The sequence below is a fragment of the Rhodnius prolixus genome, unplaced genomic scaffold, assembly GCF_049639745.1.
Source record: "Rhodnius prolixus isolate KJV_2025 unplaced genomic scaffold, Rpr scaffold_1, whole genome shotgun sequence".
In the NCBI taxonomy this organism is placed as follows: Eukaryota; Metazoa; Arthropoda; class Insecta; order Hemiptera; family Reduviidae; genus Rhodnius; species Rhodnius prolixus.
The window spans coordinates 18,359,992-18,382,129 of NW_027411581.1; the positions used below are offsets into that span (position 1 = coordinate 18,359,992).

General features: G+C 32.9%; 1 protein-coding gene across 9 annotated transcripts; it reads right to left on the minus strand.

Annotated features, from left to right (window-relative positions):
- Positions 1-14,851: 14,851 nt before the first annotated feature.
- On the minus strand, positions 14,852-22,125 carry LOC141456719 (uncharacterized). 9 transcript variants are annotated; one of them, XM_074132985.1, is made up of 6 exons: positions 18,364-18,475; positions 18,038-18,273; positions 16,530-16,585; positions 16,006-16,165; positions 15,269-15,378; positions 14,852-15,177 (listed from the first exon to the last, which is right to left on the minus strand). In XM_074132985.1, exons 1-6 carry the CDS (start codon positions 18,379-18,381, stop codon positions 15,050-15,052), a joined length of 708 nt encoding a protein of 235 aa, XP_073989086.1. In that variant the 5' UTR covers positions 18,382-18,475; the 3' UTR covers positions 14,852-15,049. The 9 variants fall into 9 exon arrangements, 4 of the variants coding, with proteins under 4 accessions (XP_073989086.1, XP_073989080.1, XP_073989095.1 ...); XM_074132979.1 differs by having other exon boundaries at positions 15,254-15,378; positions 16,006-16,162; positions 18,364-18,474; XM_074132994.1 differs by having other exon boundaries at positions 15,281-15,378; positions 18,364-18,474.
- Positions 22,126-22,138: the final 13 nt, after the last annotated feature.

Below are 22,138 nucleotides of genomic sequence, written 5' to 3' on the forward strand. Positions count from 1 at the left end.
TTGGACCTGATTCAGCTTTCTTTTAAGAGATGTTAGATTTATCAATGAATTGTGTGGAACATTGTATTTAGTTGAAGAGAGAATTTACACATTCATAGGCAAACTCATATTGAATTAAAGCCAGGAGTACAATCAGGTGTCTCATTCAAAAAATAATTCTTACGATCGACTTAATAACAGTAGAGTACATATTAAAGAACACAATGAATTTCCTTTACATTATGGTGTACTCAAAGAAATCTTTCAAGGTTCATGAAATCAACTTCATTGTATTTTTATTTTATTCAGTTTAACCAAATTGTATTCTCAATCACAATTCTAGGAACACCTGTTTCCTTAATTACAATTTCCTCTACATTACTACAGCCCCTCTTCTGTTTTCTTCCAAAAAAAAAGGTGAAGAACGTATGAAGTGAGATACCACCATCAACGAATATGGACACGCCATGTGCGTTTGTTTCCTCTAAACTTCATTTATCATCTTACCATATTATACTGCTCTTCTTTCATGTATATATATTTTTTTTTTATTTTACGACTTGAAAAAAAATATATAACAACGTCAACATTATTTTAGTTAAGATGATCAACGTAGCGTTACATGTATTAGTCCTCTAAGAGATAGTAAAATGCGTTTTATGACAAGTTCCATTCTTTGGTACATGAAATATTGAACTCTACAGAAATATTTTATCACCACAATATGTAGTTTGGTGTGCATACTGTACAATTTTTGTTTAATAATCTGTTAAATATGTCCATATAGTTCACTTGTTATGACAGCCTTTATGGCTACGACTGTAAGGCGTAAGATCCAATGTTAGTGAAACCAAGCTGGACCAGGAATCTATGCCATGTATAAGTGTAAGTCCTTGTACATCCCAACTAATGTAACTCCCGTTAATTTTAAATAAGCGGAGGGCAGGAATGAGAACAGGATTGCGAATTACCGATAATTCCGGCCACAATTACTTACGTATCTCCAATCGTTTTAGTTTGTTTTGAATCCACCCGCATAACACTTCCTTGACAGTTTAACCTTTTACTGAAGCTCAAGTCTTACAAATATGAATTTTTACTTTCTATTACATCTATTAAGAGAAGTTTTGCGGTAGTGCAGATTTTCAATTTTTAATTCTCTATCACTGTTCTAATACTTTCATACAATCCATTGCCTCTCCTAGCATCCTGAGACCCCGTGATTTCCTTCAGGACTGACCAATGTCACTGATACACGTAGATAGCGCTACGATTGGTTAGTTTCTCTCCTCCTATCCTCCAAGCATTGCTCTTCTCACATCTTATTTTTCTTATTGTATCTTTTTAATATAGATAGTTAATTTCAAATTAAAGGGGAAAAAATGGAATCTTTTAACTTTGTGCTAACTGCTTATAAAAAGATTCGAATTTGTTCGAATATTTTTCTTAAGTGCACCTTTAGAATATTTAATGTGACTATATGATATAAATTCAATGTTTTTTTTTAATTTATCATTTATCTTCTGCGTTTGTTTCATCTAATTATTTTCATTTCGCTGTCTTCCAACTGGACAGGTTTAACATGTTCAAGCAAATTTTTGAGTGAAAAAAAAACTATATTGTTAAAATGGCAATATTATTACTTCACTTTGAGGCGTGAAGAACATTATTACATTCTGAATTTCCTTAATATTTGTGTACTCTTATCTAGACAGCTGCATGGAATCGGACACGTGCGGAACTAGATGGTATAGAATAACTGTCTTCTACTTAGTTACAAGAAGACTCCATTATCGGATTCTCTATTTCAGTCTTTACAAATATTATCACAGCAAAATGTTTACAGAAGGGCGCGCTATCTAGCCTGTAGGAAGTATTGTGTACAATACAATCATAGTTGTCCGGGGTAGTATATTTGACATAGGTACACTTACTTACTCTTATATGGTGCTCATATAGTATACCCCCAGTATATGAAGGAGGGCGTAGCTAAACAAGTGGAAGTAAAGATAATAGTGTGCTTGTGTGATTTGTGGGCTGTATTTATTTGTAGTTTTTTTTTTGTGAATGTGTCTACCCACAATATTTGTGCAAAGTTAGGAAGCTGAGGATGCAGTCGCACGTGCGAGGTGCACGTGTACAACACTAAGAACACACCCACTTCCGATCTCTGCACAATACATTTTTCTTCAGTACACTAGATGCACAGCTTCTGCAGTACTTATTTAATCTATCAAACACTATACTATTATATATGTTCACCAATAAGAAGTAATGGACAATACGTACATTTGGTGGGAACACTGGCCTAACTTAAATGACATAAATTCTCTAAAGATTTAATTTCTTTATTGAGGGAAATTATTGTATACTTTTATTCATATTTATTAAAATATACACCGTAGAAATAGAACAGTTCTTCATTCGTAAGGATAAATAATAGATCAGTCATTGCACTGTAGACCAGCAGTCAAAATAAGTCCTAAAATGGCTTCTTCTTCTTAATCATTAGATAATTTAAAAAACTAGACTACAGAGACAAGGGCAGGCTAAAATAGTAAATATAAAATTAATGACTGATATTAACAATAATCTTTCTTCCTTTTATAGAATCGTAACAATTGTAGCAAGAAAAGAGGGGTGTTTATCAATGTTTCAAATAGTGGTGAGAAAATAATCAAATACTTGTTTTTTTTAAAAATATGGTTGTACATAATGTTAAAAATAAATAGATCAATTGGTTGATATTGACAATATAAATGTATAAATATAGATATTTATCCTGGAAGTGAATGTCTGATAAAGACTTTCTTTTAAAGAATTGAATAACGAAAACGGTAGTGAAGATTTTTAGTGGTGATTCTAGGCGAGTGTCCAGCAGATGTGGCGACGCTGCTTATCTGCAGTAGATGGGCCCACGCTAGTAAGCACTTATCTGCCAGCACCTGGATTGGGTCAACATTGTGTCCGCTAACGGGTTCCTCCTTAACTTTACTTAATATTTTATCATACTATTTTTTTCTACTATCATTTCAAATATTATATACTTATGGGTAATGGTTCTTATCAAATTCTCAACTGGTTGTATGCATGTAATAAAGTAATGCCTACTTTCAAAGTTGGAAATTAGGAACCACATACGATATTAAAAGTAAGCAATGCTAACTATTATCGATTTTTAGAAAAAAAGCTTTACGAGGTTCTCTGAAACAAAAACAAAAATTTAGACAGTGTGTGACTTTTTGTAGCGACCAAAAGCTTTCATAAAACAAACCTAGAAGTTCTGACTTACCTAAGAAAATAACAAAAGATGCTCGCCAATTTGTTTAATATTGCTGACATAAAATGATGGTGACTTAAGACTGAATAGAGTGAAAGTTGGAATATTTTGACATTTCTAAATAATATGGTAGCAGCTGAACACATCGTGAAGATAAATTGATGGACAGTTTGGTCATAAGCGGCCACTAGTTCACCAACACCTTGTGTAATGCTAATTAGAAAGGCGCACTGCACTTCACATTCCCACAGCAGCGCCATGCAATCTCCTCACAACATGAAAACAAATAACTGTCCGTTATTACAAGAAGGGGCTCCATCTATTTATAGAACAGGATTATTTAATTCCTCTGCATCTCTTTACTGTACTTAATCAACAATCTGACTATGGAGATTTAATTTTTCTACTAAAAATATTTACAATGGCTTCACAGTTTATAGCTTTTGCATAGTTTGTATCTTAGTTGTTTGGGGAAAAATATTTAATAAACAAAAAAATGGAACATTTAGTGGCTACACGATAATAAAAACTTGATAACACTCGATATTTCAACCTTTTGCAGTAGAACAGATTTTCTATTGTATTTTTAGTTTTCACAGTAAGCTTTTTTTTTTATCGGATTTGGAAGCGCTTGGTTGAGGGTTTTTCATTTCTTTTTAAGGAATTTTTCAAAAATGACTCTTCCTGAAAACCGTACTCTCCATTACGTATTTAAAGATCTGTAACGTTTATTTATAACATTTCTCCAGCAAAATCTATGAGAGGCACATCTAGAGGAGAAGGGAGGTTAGACTTCGCTCTTAAATGACATACTGTATAATGTAAGGTTTTATCATTCATTTAAGGTTAAATTAGATTTAAAAACGTTGCTAAAATTATGTTTGAAGAAAATGACGTTTGCACTGTTGTGCGAATTACTTAAAGAGTTCTTTCAGAATACTTTTACGCGCTTTTTTCTTAATTTCTTTAAAAATTGTACATTAACGACTCTTATTTGATTCATTTCATGAAAATTCATTTAGGCAATGCTATAGAGAAGTTCAGCTTTCATGATTTCCACTACAATACTAGTAAGAAATCAATAAAAAGTAGAGTAGTGGATATTTTAAGGCATGCAAGCGAGCTTTACGCCCAACTACCCGTTTATGTCGGAGATTTTCTGTTTTGAGGTATGATGACCTCTTTATATAAACCATTTTTTGGACTTATGAGACTTTAGATCAGATAATCCCGGTAACAACCAAAAATAGAACAAATGCACGATCATAATACCTTCTTTCAATAACACAAAAAGTTTAAACAAATATATATTTATAGACATTAATCTTGAATATTATTTTTCTTATGAAGTTATTTTCAAGGCCATTTTTGATTTCTTTCCAGGTATTGTAACGGACCGGAACTTCAATTACAAGTGATAAATTAATGTTCTTCACAGTTAATTAAAAACAAAAAATAGAAGCCACCTGGCAAGGTTGCTACTAATGAAGATCAAACATATGCGTTCTTGTGAATGAATTCGTTTATTTGTAAATTAAAAATTATTACTGTTTTGTTCCATTAAATTGATAATATTGTACTTTATTTGTGACCGTTTGTTGAAATACCATTTATATTACAATTGAAAGTAAATAACAAATATGCAGGTCTCAGACGCTGATATTTATTGTTCAACAATTAAATTTATTACTTATTCTAAAGTAAAATATTTTTCAAGTTAATTGATTTTATACTTCTTTTTTTTAAATTAATTTTAATGACTACTGCCTGTTACGTTTGCAAGAATCGTTATTACATAATATCTGTTCCGCAACGTTTGAGTTAGTAAGCCCTTACAGTTTGCAGTTACAGTTGTTATACTATCAACAGTTTTCCTTTCAAAATTTAGATCTCCTCAGCAAATTCTGTAGAAATGAAGTTTGCCACTCTTTTTTAAGTCATGATATGGATTCTAGATAAGTTGAATTGCTCTAGATAGCGCATTAGGTTTGCAGCTGGATGTGTATTTAGTTGTGGAAGAATTCAAAGGAACAGGAATTTGTAAAACTAAGTGGCATTTGTGCACTTCATTTTAAATTGTATTTTTTTCAACATGGGTTTGCAATCACAGGTTAGAACGTGTCTATAAATTGTGTGAAGTTAATCTGGGTTTTACTTGTAGCATGTAAAAGTAAAGTAATGCCTACTTTTACAAGCAGGGTAAGTCATTCTATTGACAGATTAATGCCTTGGATGGGAGAAGCAGTAAGAACCATTCTGCTAATATTTTTCTATCAAATAAAAAGTAGCTATACGCGGGACTCAATCTGGGGATCTCCACAAACGCACGCCACCTAACGACTACAATCTAACTAAAGCATAAATTTAGACAAATGCACCAAGCGTATAGATTTGTATCATTGCTATGTGTATACTATTTTATTTAGATACATATATGTTATGTTGGAACTGAAGCGATTACCCATGTGTATTTTTTGCAGCTGACAATTAATTCTAATTCTATTCTCAATTCTATGAGACTTTTGAGGCTAGTTCTAAAAAGCCAAAACAAAGATTTTTGCAAGTTTACAGCTAATTATCTTCCATTCCGAGTTTTACCCCCTTTTTTTACCTAATTTGACTGGGCTATTGCTACAGTAAACAAAAATATAGTTCGGAGTGGATATTTCTTAGGACTATTAGAGCAGAGTCTCATGAACAGACATGAGAGCTTCATCGCAAGAGTAGCCACGAGCTGTATACACATATACAAAGCGGGCATCGCGTTCCGCACTACAACGCTTGAGGGAGCACACATTGGGACGGTGACCTCCAGTTCTCCAACAATAAAACACACACTAGAGGGAAAAATCAAAGTAAAACACATCCTTCTCTTGAGTTTGTGTAATCAATGGTTAATTCAGAAAATACAGGTGTCTTTTCCTTATGAATGAATATTTCTTCTAGTATCCTTTTCTTATATATTAAGTGTATCTAAGAATTTAAAATTTAAAACAAAAAATGATTTATAATACTACCTAAAACTTTCTCAATAGACACAAACCACACTCGGGCTGAGAAGAAATTTTTACAATGAAACAATTTTAATTGGGAAGGTAATTTTAACTTACTAATTGAAAATTATTATGGGCATTCTTCTTACCCAAATCTAGCTGCTGATAAATGCCCAGTCAAGAACAAACTATAAGTCTTCGAATTATTCGGCTTTTTTAAACGCTATAAACATTGTTACGATGAGAAATAATACTAGGTCAGCGATACACAACTATTTGAAGTCAAAATTTGTAAACAAGTAGAGGGTTTAAGGGCCAATATCCCGTCGCCTATATAATTAATGTTATTCCTCATAACATCCTTAATTAATTGCTGTAATATCATCATGATAAAAATACTTAACATAATTCCTTACAAATTCTATTTTAATTTTTTCACAAAAATTACTAAATAGTTCTTCAAAAAATACAAGTAAAACAAAATTGTGAATCTGGCGAGAAATAGTCATTCAATGTTCGGTCATTTATACAACCCTTCCCATGCTCCTATTCTTACAGTTATTCTACTTTACTGATTTTCTTAACATTAAAACTGCTTATTAATCAAATGTAATTGATAGGAATGCAATTAGAAGTTTTTGTCTGGAATGTACCGTAGCAAGCCCTTTTCTTCATTTAGACTCCAGGAACTCTCAAAAAATAATTTTTACAGATAAATGGTTGAAATAAAAGAACTATAATTTATGTCAGAACAATTAAAAATAGTATGCAAAAAAAAAGTTTATATCCAGCTCTACTTAATGAAAACAATTGCGGATTATTTTCGATAAATAGGTTAAAAAAGAAGTATAAATTAGTTTTTTTGTATTTTGATATTTTGAAATATTGATGGATGTACGAATCCAACAAGCTTTGAGGCCGATTCCAAATAGCTTTGAAGAATCTTTGTTTTTTACAGAAAAAAGAAATCTCAGCATGAGAATTGATTTATTAGTTTGGTTAAACAAATTTGACTTCAACTATGTTTCCAACTCGTACTACTCTAGTGAGTGTATCAGTTTCAGTGATTCAGTTAAGATTGAAACACAGTGAAGTCCAATTCTCTGCACTAGATTAAACAACCTCCGATGATGGACGCTAAAAACTTGCGTTCTACGACGGTAAGATCAGCGGTATCCTGGTCTGCGGATGTTACCATATTTTCATTAATACTTCCCTTTCGTGGATTCTTCAGTATTTTTCCTAGCGAGAAAAATATAAATAGATAAATTTATAGAAAAGTTTTTTTAATAAACTGGTCAAGAACTGCCTCCAACATAGTAAGAAACATAGTTACTATAATTAAAACATAAAAAAATAAAGGAATATGAAACTAACGTACTATATTATTCACAGAAATAATTCGTCAGAAATCAGTGGAAAAAGACGAGAGAGTTCTCGAAACCCCACATTGAACGAAGAACATCTGTTGATGCTGGCTAGAGAATTGATAGCATAGTAGCCTAAGATGAGCGTAGAAGCTAAGAACTGCTGTAAAGCTAATTGTATTAACATTGTGCGAGGAGTATAGAGGCTAGCCGAGTGTGCAGTTCCGCCGGAAGTGAAGCGGTCGAGCGCGAAGTGGGATCGGCCCGTGGCTAGCACACGTTACTTCTTGACTACTGTTAAAGTGACTTACAGTTTTTTCTTTTAAGTTACTCACATGCTTTCTGTTAAGATAATGTTTTTTATTTTATTTTGTTTTCTCTGATTTACGATACTTTCTGCGCCTTAGCTTTTAGATTAACCGTTTTGTTTGTAATGATTTTCCATTTTAAACAAATTCATTTAAGTTCTGATTTTACATGATTTATTCCATTAGTTTTATGAGAGTAAAAAGGCACAAAGCCTGGAGAACAATTACAAGAGACTGGAGTAGGAAAAAAAACTTTATTTGGGTACTTATCAGCCTTTAGACAACGTGGTATTTATGCAAGAGGAGAACTGTTATTACTGGCTACATTTCCTTTTTATTATTTATTTTAATTCTCATGAAGAAACCATGCTTTGTTAATACTTCTGGCGATTGTTGCTAAGCTAATTCCTAAGCGACATAATTTTTTACTTCTTGCTCCCGTCGGTGGGAGTAAACGAATTAGATTTCAGAGAATTGTTGAGGTCTGCTTTTAACGGATCAGTTACAAAAGATAAGGTAATGTGAAAATTTCAGAGTGTATATTAATTTAAAAAACTAATAATAATTATCAGTTCACTTGTCGAAAGAAAATTAGAAACATCGAGTTATGGAAAAGAATCGGAATGGAAAAAAAACTTCTGTAGTCGTTAGAGAAAAGAAGCTCTTACCCTAGTAAGGACACGTCAAGTCCAGAAAGATAATGAAGAAGATGCTGGATGAATGGAGAGTTAGATGGTCAAAGGTGGAAAAAGTGTCCAAGAGGGTATGGAAGATTCTGGTTAAGCAGATGAGAGCAGAATATGCGCTGCCGAAAGATGAGAAGCAGTTTTGTACAATAAAGACAACTTTATACATGAATTTGGCTTAATATTTAAATTCATCAGCCCTAGTTAGTTGCAGGCGAGAGATTACCCTCATTTATCGTATTAAGAAAATATACAGGTTAAAAACTTTACATGAATTTCAGAGGTAAAGGAGAAAATATCACATGTTTGACGTATAAAGTCTAAATTAGAAATTAAAGTATACACTTTGATAACTTTCAAAAATCACAGTTTTAAATTTTTAGTAGAACTTAAAAAGAAATAAATAAAATGAAAACTTCTAATTCAAATGCATTAGCGTTTTTTAAAAAAAAGAAATATGAATAAACAAATACAGGAAGTGATCTCGATGCAGCTGCATATAGTAAAAGAATTTTTTTAAAAAGTTCCGGCATTTCTCTCGCTGTATAAATGAATACTAATGCACTTTTTAGGGAGATGAATTATTTTAGTACCACAAGCTTCGTCAATTACACCAAAATTAGTTGTAATAATTATCGTTAACAGATGGTACGTAACTTTTTATCTTTCCCTTCAATCGACATTTAAAGAAATGAAATTTATTTTAAAAAAAATAAAATTTTCATTTTCCGTTACACATATTTAGTTGGTAGTTAGAAGTTTATCTATGCAATTTCTAAGTTTAGATTAGAAGTACCGGACACTATGTTCTTCATTATTATCCCTAAAATTTTCTCAAACTGACTAAAGAGTTTTATTAGCTACCACAGAAATCGATATTTTATAAAGGATGGCACCAATCATAACTTCTGAAGCGTTTGCTAAATCCAGATGAAGTTATAATAAGGAAGGCCAATACTGAATTCACATCTGTCATTATAGCAATCACAAGTCCCATAGCATTTGCCGAATCTAGAAGAAATTAAAAGGTCGAAGGCACTTTCTGTTGGCCGATTTTATTTCAAAGCTTATTTTGGTTACCGCCTACTCAGTACGGCATTTGTTCAAGATCTTAGATTTTAGCAGTTGGATGTCAGTATTTCGATCCAATCGAATATATTTCCTAAAACTTGAAGAAGGTTTTTTTTCAGTGCCTAGGACATCAAATTCCACCACCTTCATTACCATCCTGCGGTCCTTATGTATAGCTGAACTTCAGGATGATTCTTGGACTTCTGAGCACAGTCTAAACTGTCAATGAGCACAACCTATATTGTAATGATTTATTAGAAGCACAAGGTTGAAGTTCTTATTAGAAACAAGGCACACTTCCATTAACTAATCCAATTTTCGTTGCTAACTACTGTTTAATAATTTTGTCTTCCTGAATGGATCGCTGTAAGTAAACTTACTGTGTCAATCGTCTGCATGAGCTGATTATGTGCAGTTTAATTTCTCGCTTTTCATGGCACAGTCTATATCTACCATCCTGCATTCCAGATATTTTAATTATGTAATTCTCGTAATTCCTGGTGCGAATAACTCGTACAGGATAGCTGACAAAGGATGAGAAAAACTATGGGCCAGCAGCTGGATTTGAACTCGAGATTTCCGCATGGAAATCCAATTTCCGAACCACTTTGCTAACCCCTTCCCTTTATTATTATAATTATCATAATCATTATTCAGAAGGATAATGTACATATAATATAAGTAAAGTCACTAACAAGCTGTCGATGCAACACTCACTCACAAAATAATAAGAATTAATGAAATCAACAATATTTTTTGTCAAATTATTTAATGCAAATCATATTTTCAAACATTGAAATTGGGTCAATTCAATTTCTTTAAAATTGTGTGAACCATTTATAGTTTTTATGACATTTGGCCTGGATTAAATTCTAAAATTAACCATTGCGAAAATTGTGCCAGTACTTCTTAAAATTCTATTTATATCTTTGGTATGTACTACGTTGTATGGTATTTGTCTTATCTTTAATAAATATGGTGACAGGTGAAACGCTCATCCAAAGGTGTGCATTCATTAGTCCACTCATTCACTAATAAGAAACTAAATTTCTTATTAAAAACTTCTTTTTTTTCACATAGAATTCGCGATTTTGCATTTATTTTGTAATTTTTACTATTTATTTGTACTTTCTATTGCTAAATTTTGTCGTATAAACAACTGTACTATGGAAAAATAAAATGGGATTAATAATTTTTAAGCAACATACTCCGCACATTTTCCATCTGTAAAAATATTAATAAATATGTATTTAAAACATTCACCAAAGAATAAGTCTTTTAAATTCGTGTCCAAGCCATTGATGTTCATTCGAACTTCGAGTTTGGGTTTGGAACAAATGATTAGAATTACTACTTTAGCAAGCAGTCTCTTTAAGTGAGGCTCCTTAATAAATATAGATATCTAGAACACATTAGATTGATTCTTAGTTTGACCTACTAATAGGTGTAACCATGGCTTCAACGATAAAACTACTGCACGTTAATAATTTTTAATAAAATATTGAGTCGATACTATGAAAATCCTTTGCTCAGCCCTGTCTGATAAAAGTGTATTTTTTCTCTATTTTTTATTTGTCTACCACGACCTTTTGTATGTGTAATTATTGTAGACATACATAAATAATAAAAATAAATCAAATATTGAGTTCGTCTCTTTTACTGAAACACAAATGTTGTTTTCTTCTTAAATACAAAATTACTATTTTAATTATTCGGGATGTCGGTATTGTGATTTTATACCAATTGTTTAACGTACGCTGTCCTATGTTGGCTGTATATTGCAGTAAAAGTTGCCAATCGCCTTTCAAGATGTCAAGCTGGTGCGTGCATATGTGTATATAAGAATATAAATTCTTTTTTATCAGTTTTACTTGTTGCATTAATTAATGCGGTTGCAAAATAAAATTAATAATAGTCTCCTCAGATGTTGACGCGCCTTAAATCATTAAAAAAAAGTACATTTTTGAATATAGATACCAAAGGAACATTGCTTCATAATTATCCCTAAAAATGACAACACAATTGTGTAATAATTAATAGCTGATAGTTTATAGGTTAATTTTAGAATCTATTTTCCCACAAGAACATTGCACAAACAAGCACGAAGTTAAGAAAATCTATTGTACAAGAAGTACAATAAATATACTTTTTTCCTCAATGTTTTTTAACTTTAAAAACCTGATTGTAACAATCGTACTATTTCTTTTTTACCCAATTATTACAAATGCAATTTACAAATATTCTTAGATCTAGATTTTTAAAAAAATAATCCTAAACCACCAAAATGTAGAAAGTAAAGAATTGGCAATTTTCTAGCTCAAGATTTAGAATTATTAACTAGTGAGCTTGTAAACACTAATCTTTCTTCCCTTCCTCGTATTTTAAATTAAAGGCCAAATTATCGATTTGACCAGAACTGCCTTCTAAAAAAAAATTCAGAAAAATGATTCAAATAAATTTTATGAGCTTATCGCAAAATATGTGCAGTATAACCCAAATTTAGGTAAATCTACTTCATAAGCTTAAAAAGAAAAGTAACTCGGTAAACTATTCAGCAAAAGTACATTTTCGGATAACCTATTTTTATCTTTGCTGATTGTTTCTAACTTTTTGGTAAAACGGTTGAAAATTAATTTCAAAAAATGGTTGGGTCTGCAATACAGGGTAATGTCATTGATTTTATCCGTCGAACTATGCATCATATTTTCCTTGTCTCTGACCTATTTCAAATTATCATCCATTATTACAGGATTATTTATCAGATTGAGGAGGAGAACTGGACTTCCATTTTTAAATTAAATTGTTGTTGTGAGGTTCTAGAAGGAAGTCAGATAGTTCTCTGAAAATCATCATAAATCTATTTCCTGTATAAATTATTATGTGATAGGATTCTTTCGAAATAAAATAATAAAAAAATGAAAACCATAGAAGTAAAGCCGCACTTCTTAGTAGTCGAAGTTTTACCGAAATCTTAATGTCAGAAGCGAAAATTGATATTTTTAATTTTCTAACATCTTGGGCTGATCTGTATATGTATTCGTGTTACTTAATGGAAAACATTTTTTGTCTGGCCTAACTAGCTCTAATTTCCTTAAATTTCTTACGTTTTTTCGCATTCAATATGTAGAAAAAGATCTTCTCTGAATGTTACAAACTAACTCACATTTCCGTGTATTTTCTTCATTTTTCCATTGTGTTTGTAGAAGATCTATATAAAAGTAAAGTAAAGTAATCGCCTATTTTTTCAGGCGGGGCTTAACGTCCAACTACCAATTGAAGAAGATCTATATTGGTTGTAGTATAATTTATAGTGTTGGCATGTATAGTGATTCCCCTTATCGTAAAACTTCTTTTATCTGGCCTAACTAGCTCTCATTTCCTTATAATTCCTTCGTTCTTCGCAATAAGTAATTAACAACTTTAAAACTCTGATCAATCTAAAAAGTTGGTTCATTAAAAGGTATGATTTTTCGGTTGCAAATATGAAGAACTGGCTAAGTTTATTGAACTAAAAAATGTTTTTTAAAATGCTTGTTCGAATTTCCATTACTGTAATTTTAAACAGTACTATTTAGTTTTAAAAAAAAATTGTTTGAAATCATACTAAGTCCACCCCTCTAGTTAAAGGAAGGGTAGTGAAGTTGTAATTTACAGGTAGAATTATGAAAAAAAAAAAAAACTTCGAAATTCATTATCAGCTCCTACATCTTCCATCCGAAAATTCGAAAGATTTAATTGAAAAACTCACAGCTAGTCCTCAAAGTCGCACTTTCGAATTGTCGATTCTCTTCAAGCTTGAAATTTAATATTTACAGAGTGTGCAGAGTAAATTGGCTAATTTGGCACTTAATTGGTGAATGTTACTTGGAGAAGCCTAAAGAAAATCGTGGGAGCCATTTGTCAAGATAAGATTAGCTGAGAGATAAAATTCGGGTAAATATCGCAATGAGGTTGACGGATTTTAAATTGATTCATAGCATTGGAAATGAATGTTACCAAACGGTACACAGAATTTCAACTTCTTACGATGATTACTCTATAGTAACATTCACGCTCAGCATTAGCTAAAAACTTATTTTTCGCCAATTGGAAGGGCCAGAAATCAAATATTTTCTTGTAAACATTCAATATTCAGTTATTACTTTTACAAGTTAAAAAACTATTTAAAAATCAAATTGTGTGTCAATTTCTGCTAGTTTCCATTCTATTCTTTATGGGATTTTAAATTGTTGATTGGTTAAGAATAAGATCGTTAACGATTAGTAATTCAAAGCGATTATGGTATCGAGGAATGTTCACCACCCAATAATAAACTATTCATGGGCCTTTTACAGCCTGTGAGCAAAGATTCAGTTTAACTGATATTGAGCGATAAGAAATTATACGACGAATTTCAATTGCCATCCAATAGTTTCTCTCCTATTTGTATCCAACGTTGCAAATAAAAATCAGATATTCACATTAAACCTAAAAAAATTCGGCTTTAAGTACTTACTCTTAAGAAGTCCAAGGAAATGCACTTTTATTGGCATTACTATTTAAACATCCAAGTTATTTAGAAATCTTTTAATGTAAATTCAAAGAAAAGCATAAGATCAACCTTGATTTTTGTGATCATCAAGCGTATCTTGACCTTGACGGTGACCGGATGCCGCGGATATGGCTGGGGTAATTGTTTCCTCAAGACGAAACTAGTGCTTGGTGGATAATAGTGATCAAGAAAGCAACAGAGCGGAGATGCAAAAATATGGAAATGCCAGCCAATCATCATTTTATGAAATGTACCACTCTGCGCCTGCTTCAATGGGTATATTTGCTTACTAACTTAAAAACTTTCAAGTAATTACACTTCCAGTCAACCAACTTCTTGCAGATCAAAATTTGAACATATTAGTTCAAAAATAAAAATCGATTAAGTAAAACTGTATTTGGTTGAAAAGAAATATCAGATTTGAACGTATAATTTCAGTTTTTGAATTATGTGAGAACACATCTACAAAAAAAAAAAAAGCAACAGTTTTCTAAAACCACTTTTTCTAACTTAAGGGACCTCAAACTTGTATTTCTTGTAATACTTCTATTCGAAACTCTTCACTATAATACCTGATTAAAGGGTAAAATAAAAATTAGAGTAAGATGATTTAGTTATAAATTTTAAACAATTAAATGTATGTAATAAATATCTTATGTTTATATTTTTAAATAGAAGCTCAATATCAACATTTACAGAACGAAAATTATATTAGAAATTACATTTAAATAATAGTTCACTACCAAGAACAACCTAAACATTTGTCTTCAACAAGTCATTTACACAGTGTTAAAAACTGTACCACAGTTTAAGTAAATACAGTGGCGCAGGGTACTAGGTAATTGGGGGCGATTTCTGTGCACAGTTAGTAGCTAGTACTTTGAGTAAAATGGCCGCGTTAAACTGTCCAGGCCAAAATGAATAGTACTGTACCTCCAACATATTACTTCCTTCTCTATCACCTGCAACCCAGTTTTTTAAAAAAAGATTAAGTTCTATTTTATATATTTAAAAACGAAAACAAAAAAAATGAAATACTGTTAATAGCCTGACTGATGTCCTCACTGAATTGATTGTGGTTTGAGTTTTCTGGCAAAGTGTAGTACAGACTGGAAGCGACGCTTTTATCCTCAATGTTTTTAAGTAGCAGGATTTTTCTGTAACTGCAATAATACCAAGGTGCTGAATTTACACTCTAAAACTAGTTAGCATAAATAAAAAGCAATTTGTTAATAGAGCTACGGGCCAAGAAATTTAAACAAACAAACATGAACCTTTCATCCGTTTAATATAGAGTTGCATTCAATGCAAAATTCTATCCGCATAAGACAGACCAATAACAAATGAATGATCATGAAACAAACAGAGTAGGAAATCTGTTACTTTACAAACATGAACAACAGGTTTAAATTGTAAACCTGGTCTCAGTATCAAAACACGTGGAGCCAAATTCTGCAGTTAAGAGTGTTGAGCTCACCCCCTGTAACTGCCAATGACAATAAACCAATGCCAGTCATAACTACTCTTGTATAACTTACTTTGATCCGAATGTAGTGTACGATATGTCTGTGACACTCCAATAATCAAGGATTTAAAAAAAAAAATCATTTGAGCTAGCCATTTTATCTTATAAGGGCTGCTGTCTGCTGCTTTTAATGGTAGGTAGAAAAACAAACTGCAACACTAACTGCATGAACTGCTGACCAGAGGTGATTTGACCATCTTATCAACATCTATTAGAAGCAATACTTGAAATTATTCGACTAATTTCTAGAAGCAAGCAATTGTACCTTATTTTAGTGAGGGTATTGCTGAGCGTGGCCGACTGTTTGCACTTGATGTTGTTTGTCGATTGTGAGGAGTGAGGTGTGAGGTAAAGTGAACTGTCGCTAGAGTTAACTGGCGTACTGGAAATCAGGCAGTCTTCATTTTGCAACTGAATCAGTTCTACTGAACAAGGTACAAAAAGATTTAGTGGTAACTATATTATTAAACACTCAGAAGGTGGTTCAGTAAAATAAAATATGAGGCCTACTGTCAATCGGTACTTTATTTTTCAATAGAAAAATTTTGATTTTATAAATTGGAAGTTTGTTAGATAAGTTATTCATTAAAAAGTAAGAATGGAGCATTTGTAGAGCACCAGATCATTATTTCAAATAGATCTGAGTTAAAAATGGGCTCGCCAGCGATTTGGTCTTCAAAGGAGCACTCTTCCTGAAACAAGACAGCTCTGTGCATGCAGAATGAATTTTTATTGAACCACCCCCTAGAGTCAACTTTAAGTTAGCATAATATGAACAAACTAAATTACCAGTGGGTCGTTTGCTTTTTCGGTCACAGATAGTAGTTGTTCGAACACTCCTAGACCTGATACATGAAATGAACATAAAAAATTGGAAATAATAACATGCAAACAGGAATAGGATTAGCCCAGTGGTTAGTGCACTGGATTCCTAGCCAGAAATACCGAATTCGGTTTTATCTGCCATCCCTAAGTTGTTCTCTTTCTACCAGCAACTTCTAGATCACTCTCCAGTGATGGGAGTGCATTGAAAAAGGCACCGGACGCCAATTACCTCAGATGTTACAGCTCCTTAGTTAAAAATAATAAATAATAATAATAAAATAATAATGTTATACACTATTAACTGAGACTATAAATTTTAGAAAGCATGAATGCTTTTTTACATAGGTGAAACTTTTCGAACTAAAAGTTCATCTTCAGTCTTAAAATTGACACTGATCAAAGTTGCAAAGTATTAATGCATCAAGTATATTAGGTTACACTTGATTAGATATCTGTATATTTTATTTATTTATTTTTTTTATTTCAAGTCTTCATACAATATACAATATAAACTAAAACAAATTATCATAATAACTCACAAAAATCAGAAGACACAACTGCTTGCAAGCGTCGCCGGAAGATATCTGAATATTGCTTATGTAATCATTTTAATTGTTAATAAATTCAGACTTCTTTCGAATTTTTGTAAAAAATAATCCTAAACAAAACAAATTAAACGCCACATTCCCCACTCGTAACCACCAGAAGAAACAGTTAATAAAAAATTTGATTTCAAGCTCGAAACACAATCAGAGCAATGATATAACATATATAAAATAGCCTCACTAGAGTTGTCAATTTTGAAAACTATCAATTTGATTTTGTTGTACTACCAGGTTGCATTTTAACAAATTTAGACCAATGGTAGGGTACAAGTAAATCTGAAAACCAGATTTAGGTCAAAATCAACCAACTGGTAGAGGCCCTTTACTGCATCAATTTTCCAATTTTGTATTATTTTATCAGGAAAAGGGCACGATTTTCTTTATGAACGAACACACATATATATAAAAAAAACCAAATCTCAGGTAAACATTTAACCAAATGATGCCTATTTTTTCAGGCAGACTTGGAAGTCCAACTACTAAATTAGGTGTAGATCATGATCGAAGGCGACAAATATTCTATTTATAGCAAAAATTATTTTAATATAAATTTTTTATATTAAACATTAAAATGAAATCAAAGGCTTAGACCTGGAAACGAACCCATTAAGTACCACAATACAAACACAGCTCTGCGGGCCTGCCTCTAACCGCTCGTCAACTATCGCGCTTCAGGTAATGATGAGTCTAGATGTTGGCAATTAAATTTAAATGTGTTTCAAGAAGTATACTGAGTTAACAAAATAAAAGAACAAAAATTTCACTCTCCCGATTAGCGAATATTTTGAAATTTTGTTATAAATGAACTGGTACCCAACGGATTAGCAAGTTTTTGAGATCTATGCTCACAAACATTCACTCACTTACCGTACCACTGGTGTTAAAAATTTCCTTTGTGTGGGTTCGCTAATTTCGGTCTGCTCTATCTTTCTAAAACTCACATCGGTTCGAACAGATTTCCTTTTTCTAACGTTTACTTTGGATTGTACCGCTACAATTGGTTGATGAGATTTGGGCAATTGGATTTGAATTTTATGGGTAACTCGGTGGCTGGCTAAGTGTTGACTGCAGCAAAACACACGTTCACAAATTTCGCAGCGTAGCTGTTACATATAGATAGACATTTTTTAACATTCATCTAAATTTAAAAGATTAAAAACTGTTGCGTGGAAGAATTTCAATAAAGCACTTACACCATGGAATAGAAACATAACTATAGTTTTTACTAAAAAAACATAAAATAACCTCTCGATTAATCTTACCTCACATTAGCTTTGTGTACACTGCTACTTCAAAACGCAGTTTGTAGACTTTAGACTGCCTGCTTTGTCGCCATGCATTGTAAACAACAATCTTTTACTGCTTGTAAGGGTACATATTGCGAACGACTCCAATTTTGCTTGAATCTGGTTTGAACACCCAACTTTCTCTTACTCCAGTGTACAATTATTAATGATAAATTTTCTTTACAGATTTAGTTCCTTCAAATAAATAAGGACATGATAAGATGCTTATAAATGAATGAAAATAAGCTAAATAAATGAAATTTATTGTGGTACATCAAAAAGCCGCAAACATATTCATTCACGTCTTGGTGTCTCGGAAGACAACCCATTATAGTAACAATTTCTGTGGCACCTCTAACTTTCAAGTTTTACTTGAGATCTGTAGACATAGTTGGTAGGTGTAACTAGTTGGGTTTAGCGTATCTAAACTGTTAAACTTTAGTTAGTTAAACTATCACCTACATGTATCTATCTACGTCCAACTACAGTAAAAGAGAATCTTCTACAATATGTTCATGCAAATACATTCGAAACTGAAAATCTGCAGTAAATTCTGAGCTACATTGGATTTATAGATAAACCTCTTTCTGTATATTTACCCGAACAAAAAAATACTATTTTTTGAATTTAAGGCGCGTCAAATCTGAGGTTATTGGAGCCCGGAGCTTTTTTCAGTGCCTTGCCGGTCTCCGGACACTGTTGGACAAACAACAATGTCTATCACCGGACAGTGAGCTTAAGAAGCTCCTGGGAAGAGAAAGTCAAGGGCTAGCAACTGGATTCGAACACGGGATCTACGCGTGGGAATCCAAATAATTGTACTATCATTAAAAATCAAATTATATTTCACGTAAGAAAGATTAAATGATAATTAAATTAAATAATATTTTATAAAAATATAAAATATGTACATATTTTGACTATTCCTTTCTATCTGTTAAAATTGAAATAATTATTCATCCATATTAGTTGTCGAAAGTTCATGCCCGTGCTATCTATGGGCGGTTTACAGAAGCTCATAGCCTAAACAATTTCAGTTTTATTAAAACATTAATTTCAGCCGCTAGATGATATAAGCATGCACTTTTGCATTTCACTTTTACTTATTTTAATTTAAAAATTAGAATTTATCACTTTTATTTATTTACATACTTTCTCTTCCTCTACTATGTTTTCACTGAAAATTTCTTCAGGATTCTCTAAAACCGAAAAATGGTTTTGGCCAATTGGTCTGTGAATATATGGGTTTGGGTCTGTGTGTGTTTGTATCCGTCATCACTCAAAAACAAAAACTTACACCAAGTTTAGAATTAATATTTAGCTTAGGTTTTTACAGAGGATGCTACAATGAAGAAAATCAGATTGATAGCACTTCTGGGAGAGGGATGGGATTGATTTACAAAAACATTTTAACACACCTATATAATCTGCTTAGCAAAGTGAGACTTATGATTGAGGAATTTTGATCGTTAGGTTGCAGTCAGGTTCACTGGTCCTTATCTTAATATAAAATTTCAGCTACCTGCTATTTTTATTTTTTGAGATATTAGACTGATACTCATTTTCGGATATCCATATTTTCTAAAACCCACTTTTTCGGACCGCGGGGTTTTTAAACAAATATTTCCAGTGAAAACTAGTAATAGTTTCTGCAAAACAAAATAATTTAAAATTGTCTAATCTCTAAAGGATACGGTTGAATATTTTTAGGAATTTTAAACCATAAATCCTCTTTAACGAAACGATATAATAATTATAGCAATTTGCGTTGTTAAGGTATCTGTAATGTCTGCAACCATTGTAATCTTCATGAAAATTTTACTACTTTTTTTTTTTTTTTTTTTTTTTGTTTGTTTGTTTGTTGGCTTCCTGTCTGTGCAGATTAGCCAGGGATGTACTAATGTATTATTTAATGGGATGTGTTATGAGTACTATTGTTATTTTTGTTTTAGTTGCTGTTGTTTTATTTTTTTATTTTTATTTTCAAAGTTTGATTTTGTTTTTGGTAATGAATTGGAAAATAGCCAGATACGTTTCGAATATTGGTTCTGTGAGGATGGTATGCAGGTTGGCAGGAAGTGGACATTTCGCTTTGATGACTGCATTCCACAGTTTGTCCCTATCATCCTGGTGACTATTGCAATCGAGGATCAGGTGGTTGGCGTCTATAATTGTATCAGCAGGGCAAGAGCAAATTGGAGGGACTGAAATTCCTATACGGCTGAGATGGTGGGGCGAGAAGTTATGGTTGAAGCGCAGTCGTATCAAAGTAGTAGTGAACTTTCTACCTTCTGCGAAGTCAGAGTACCACGGTTTTTTAGGTATTGTCGGCTGCAGTGAGGTGTAAAATTTACCTTTGGCATATTTTGATTTTTCGTAATCTATAGACCATGCCCTGTAGTAGGAACGTTTAGAGAAGTTCTTTATATCTGAAGGTAACAGTTTCTCGAGCTTTAGATTCTCCAGGCGTATTGCCTCTTTTGCCTTAGAGTCTGCAATTTCATTGCCAGTTATCCCTGAGTGGCCCCTAATCCATATCAATCGAACTGTCTTTCCGCTAAGACCCGCTCTCTTCAGGAGGTAGGCAGTTTCGAGCACCGTGAAATCGGCTTTATGCCCGGGGCATTTAAGCTTGTTGAGCACACTCTTGCTATCAGAAAGTATGACAACTGTTTGTGCCTCTGTCGAGGCCACTAGATTTGCGCATTTATTGATGGCAGTGAGTTCAGCCGAAAAGACTGAGGCATGGCGGTGTAACTTATATAGTCTACTGAGGTTGGTTTGCGGGTCATACACTGAACATCCCACCCCTTCAGGGGATTTAGACCCATCAGTGTAGAGGAAGTACGCACTTGGGAACCTGGCATTTAGTTTTGCCGATAAGTATTCATTATTTGCCGATTCGGAGATACTTTTATCATACTGGTAGAAGTTAGTTATGACACATTCTGGAGCTCCCAGTGTACACTCAAGGTCAAAAGAAAATGTTGGGAGATGGGTACTCCGGTGTAGGGACAGCATGAATTGCGACAGAGACCAGAACTGATGTACAAGAATTGGTGTACTTTTTTTATACCAATAACTTTCGGTGAGGATTCGGGGAGCTAGTCTGCTTATTTTCTGAATGACGGGTTGATTCAACAAGGGCAGTCTGTCAGCGATGTAGCGCGAGGCTAGTAGGTTCCTTCTTATTTTCAAAGGAGGTTCCTTTGCCTCCGTTAGTAAGGCGTTAATGGGGGTTGAGTTGAGAGCGCCCAGGCATGTACGAAGGGCTTTGTGTTGGATGCGGTCAATCTTTTGGAGATGTGTAGAAGCGGAATCCCCATAGAGAAAGCAGCCGTAATCAATCCTGGAGCGAATTAGCTGACGGTATAACATCAAGGATATTTTTATATCTGCTCCATACATTTTATGATTCATAAATCTCAAAATATTCAGACTCTGTTCACACTTAGCTATGAGATATTCTATGTGAGTCCTCCAGAGGAGTTTCCCATCCAAATACATTCCCAAAGTTTTCATCACTGTTTCTAGTCGTAGACTGCATCTCCCGAGAACTACCGGGGATGTCGCATTATATTTTCTACGTCTCGTGAAGATGGTTACACTGCTCTTGCTATCAGAGATAGACATGCCTACACTGATGCACCAGTCATTAAAAGCGTACATAGCCGTATCCAGA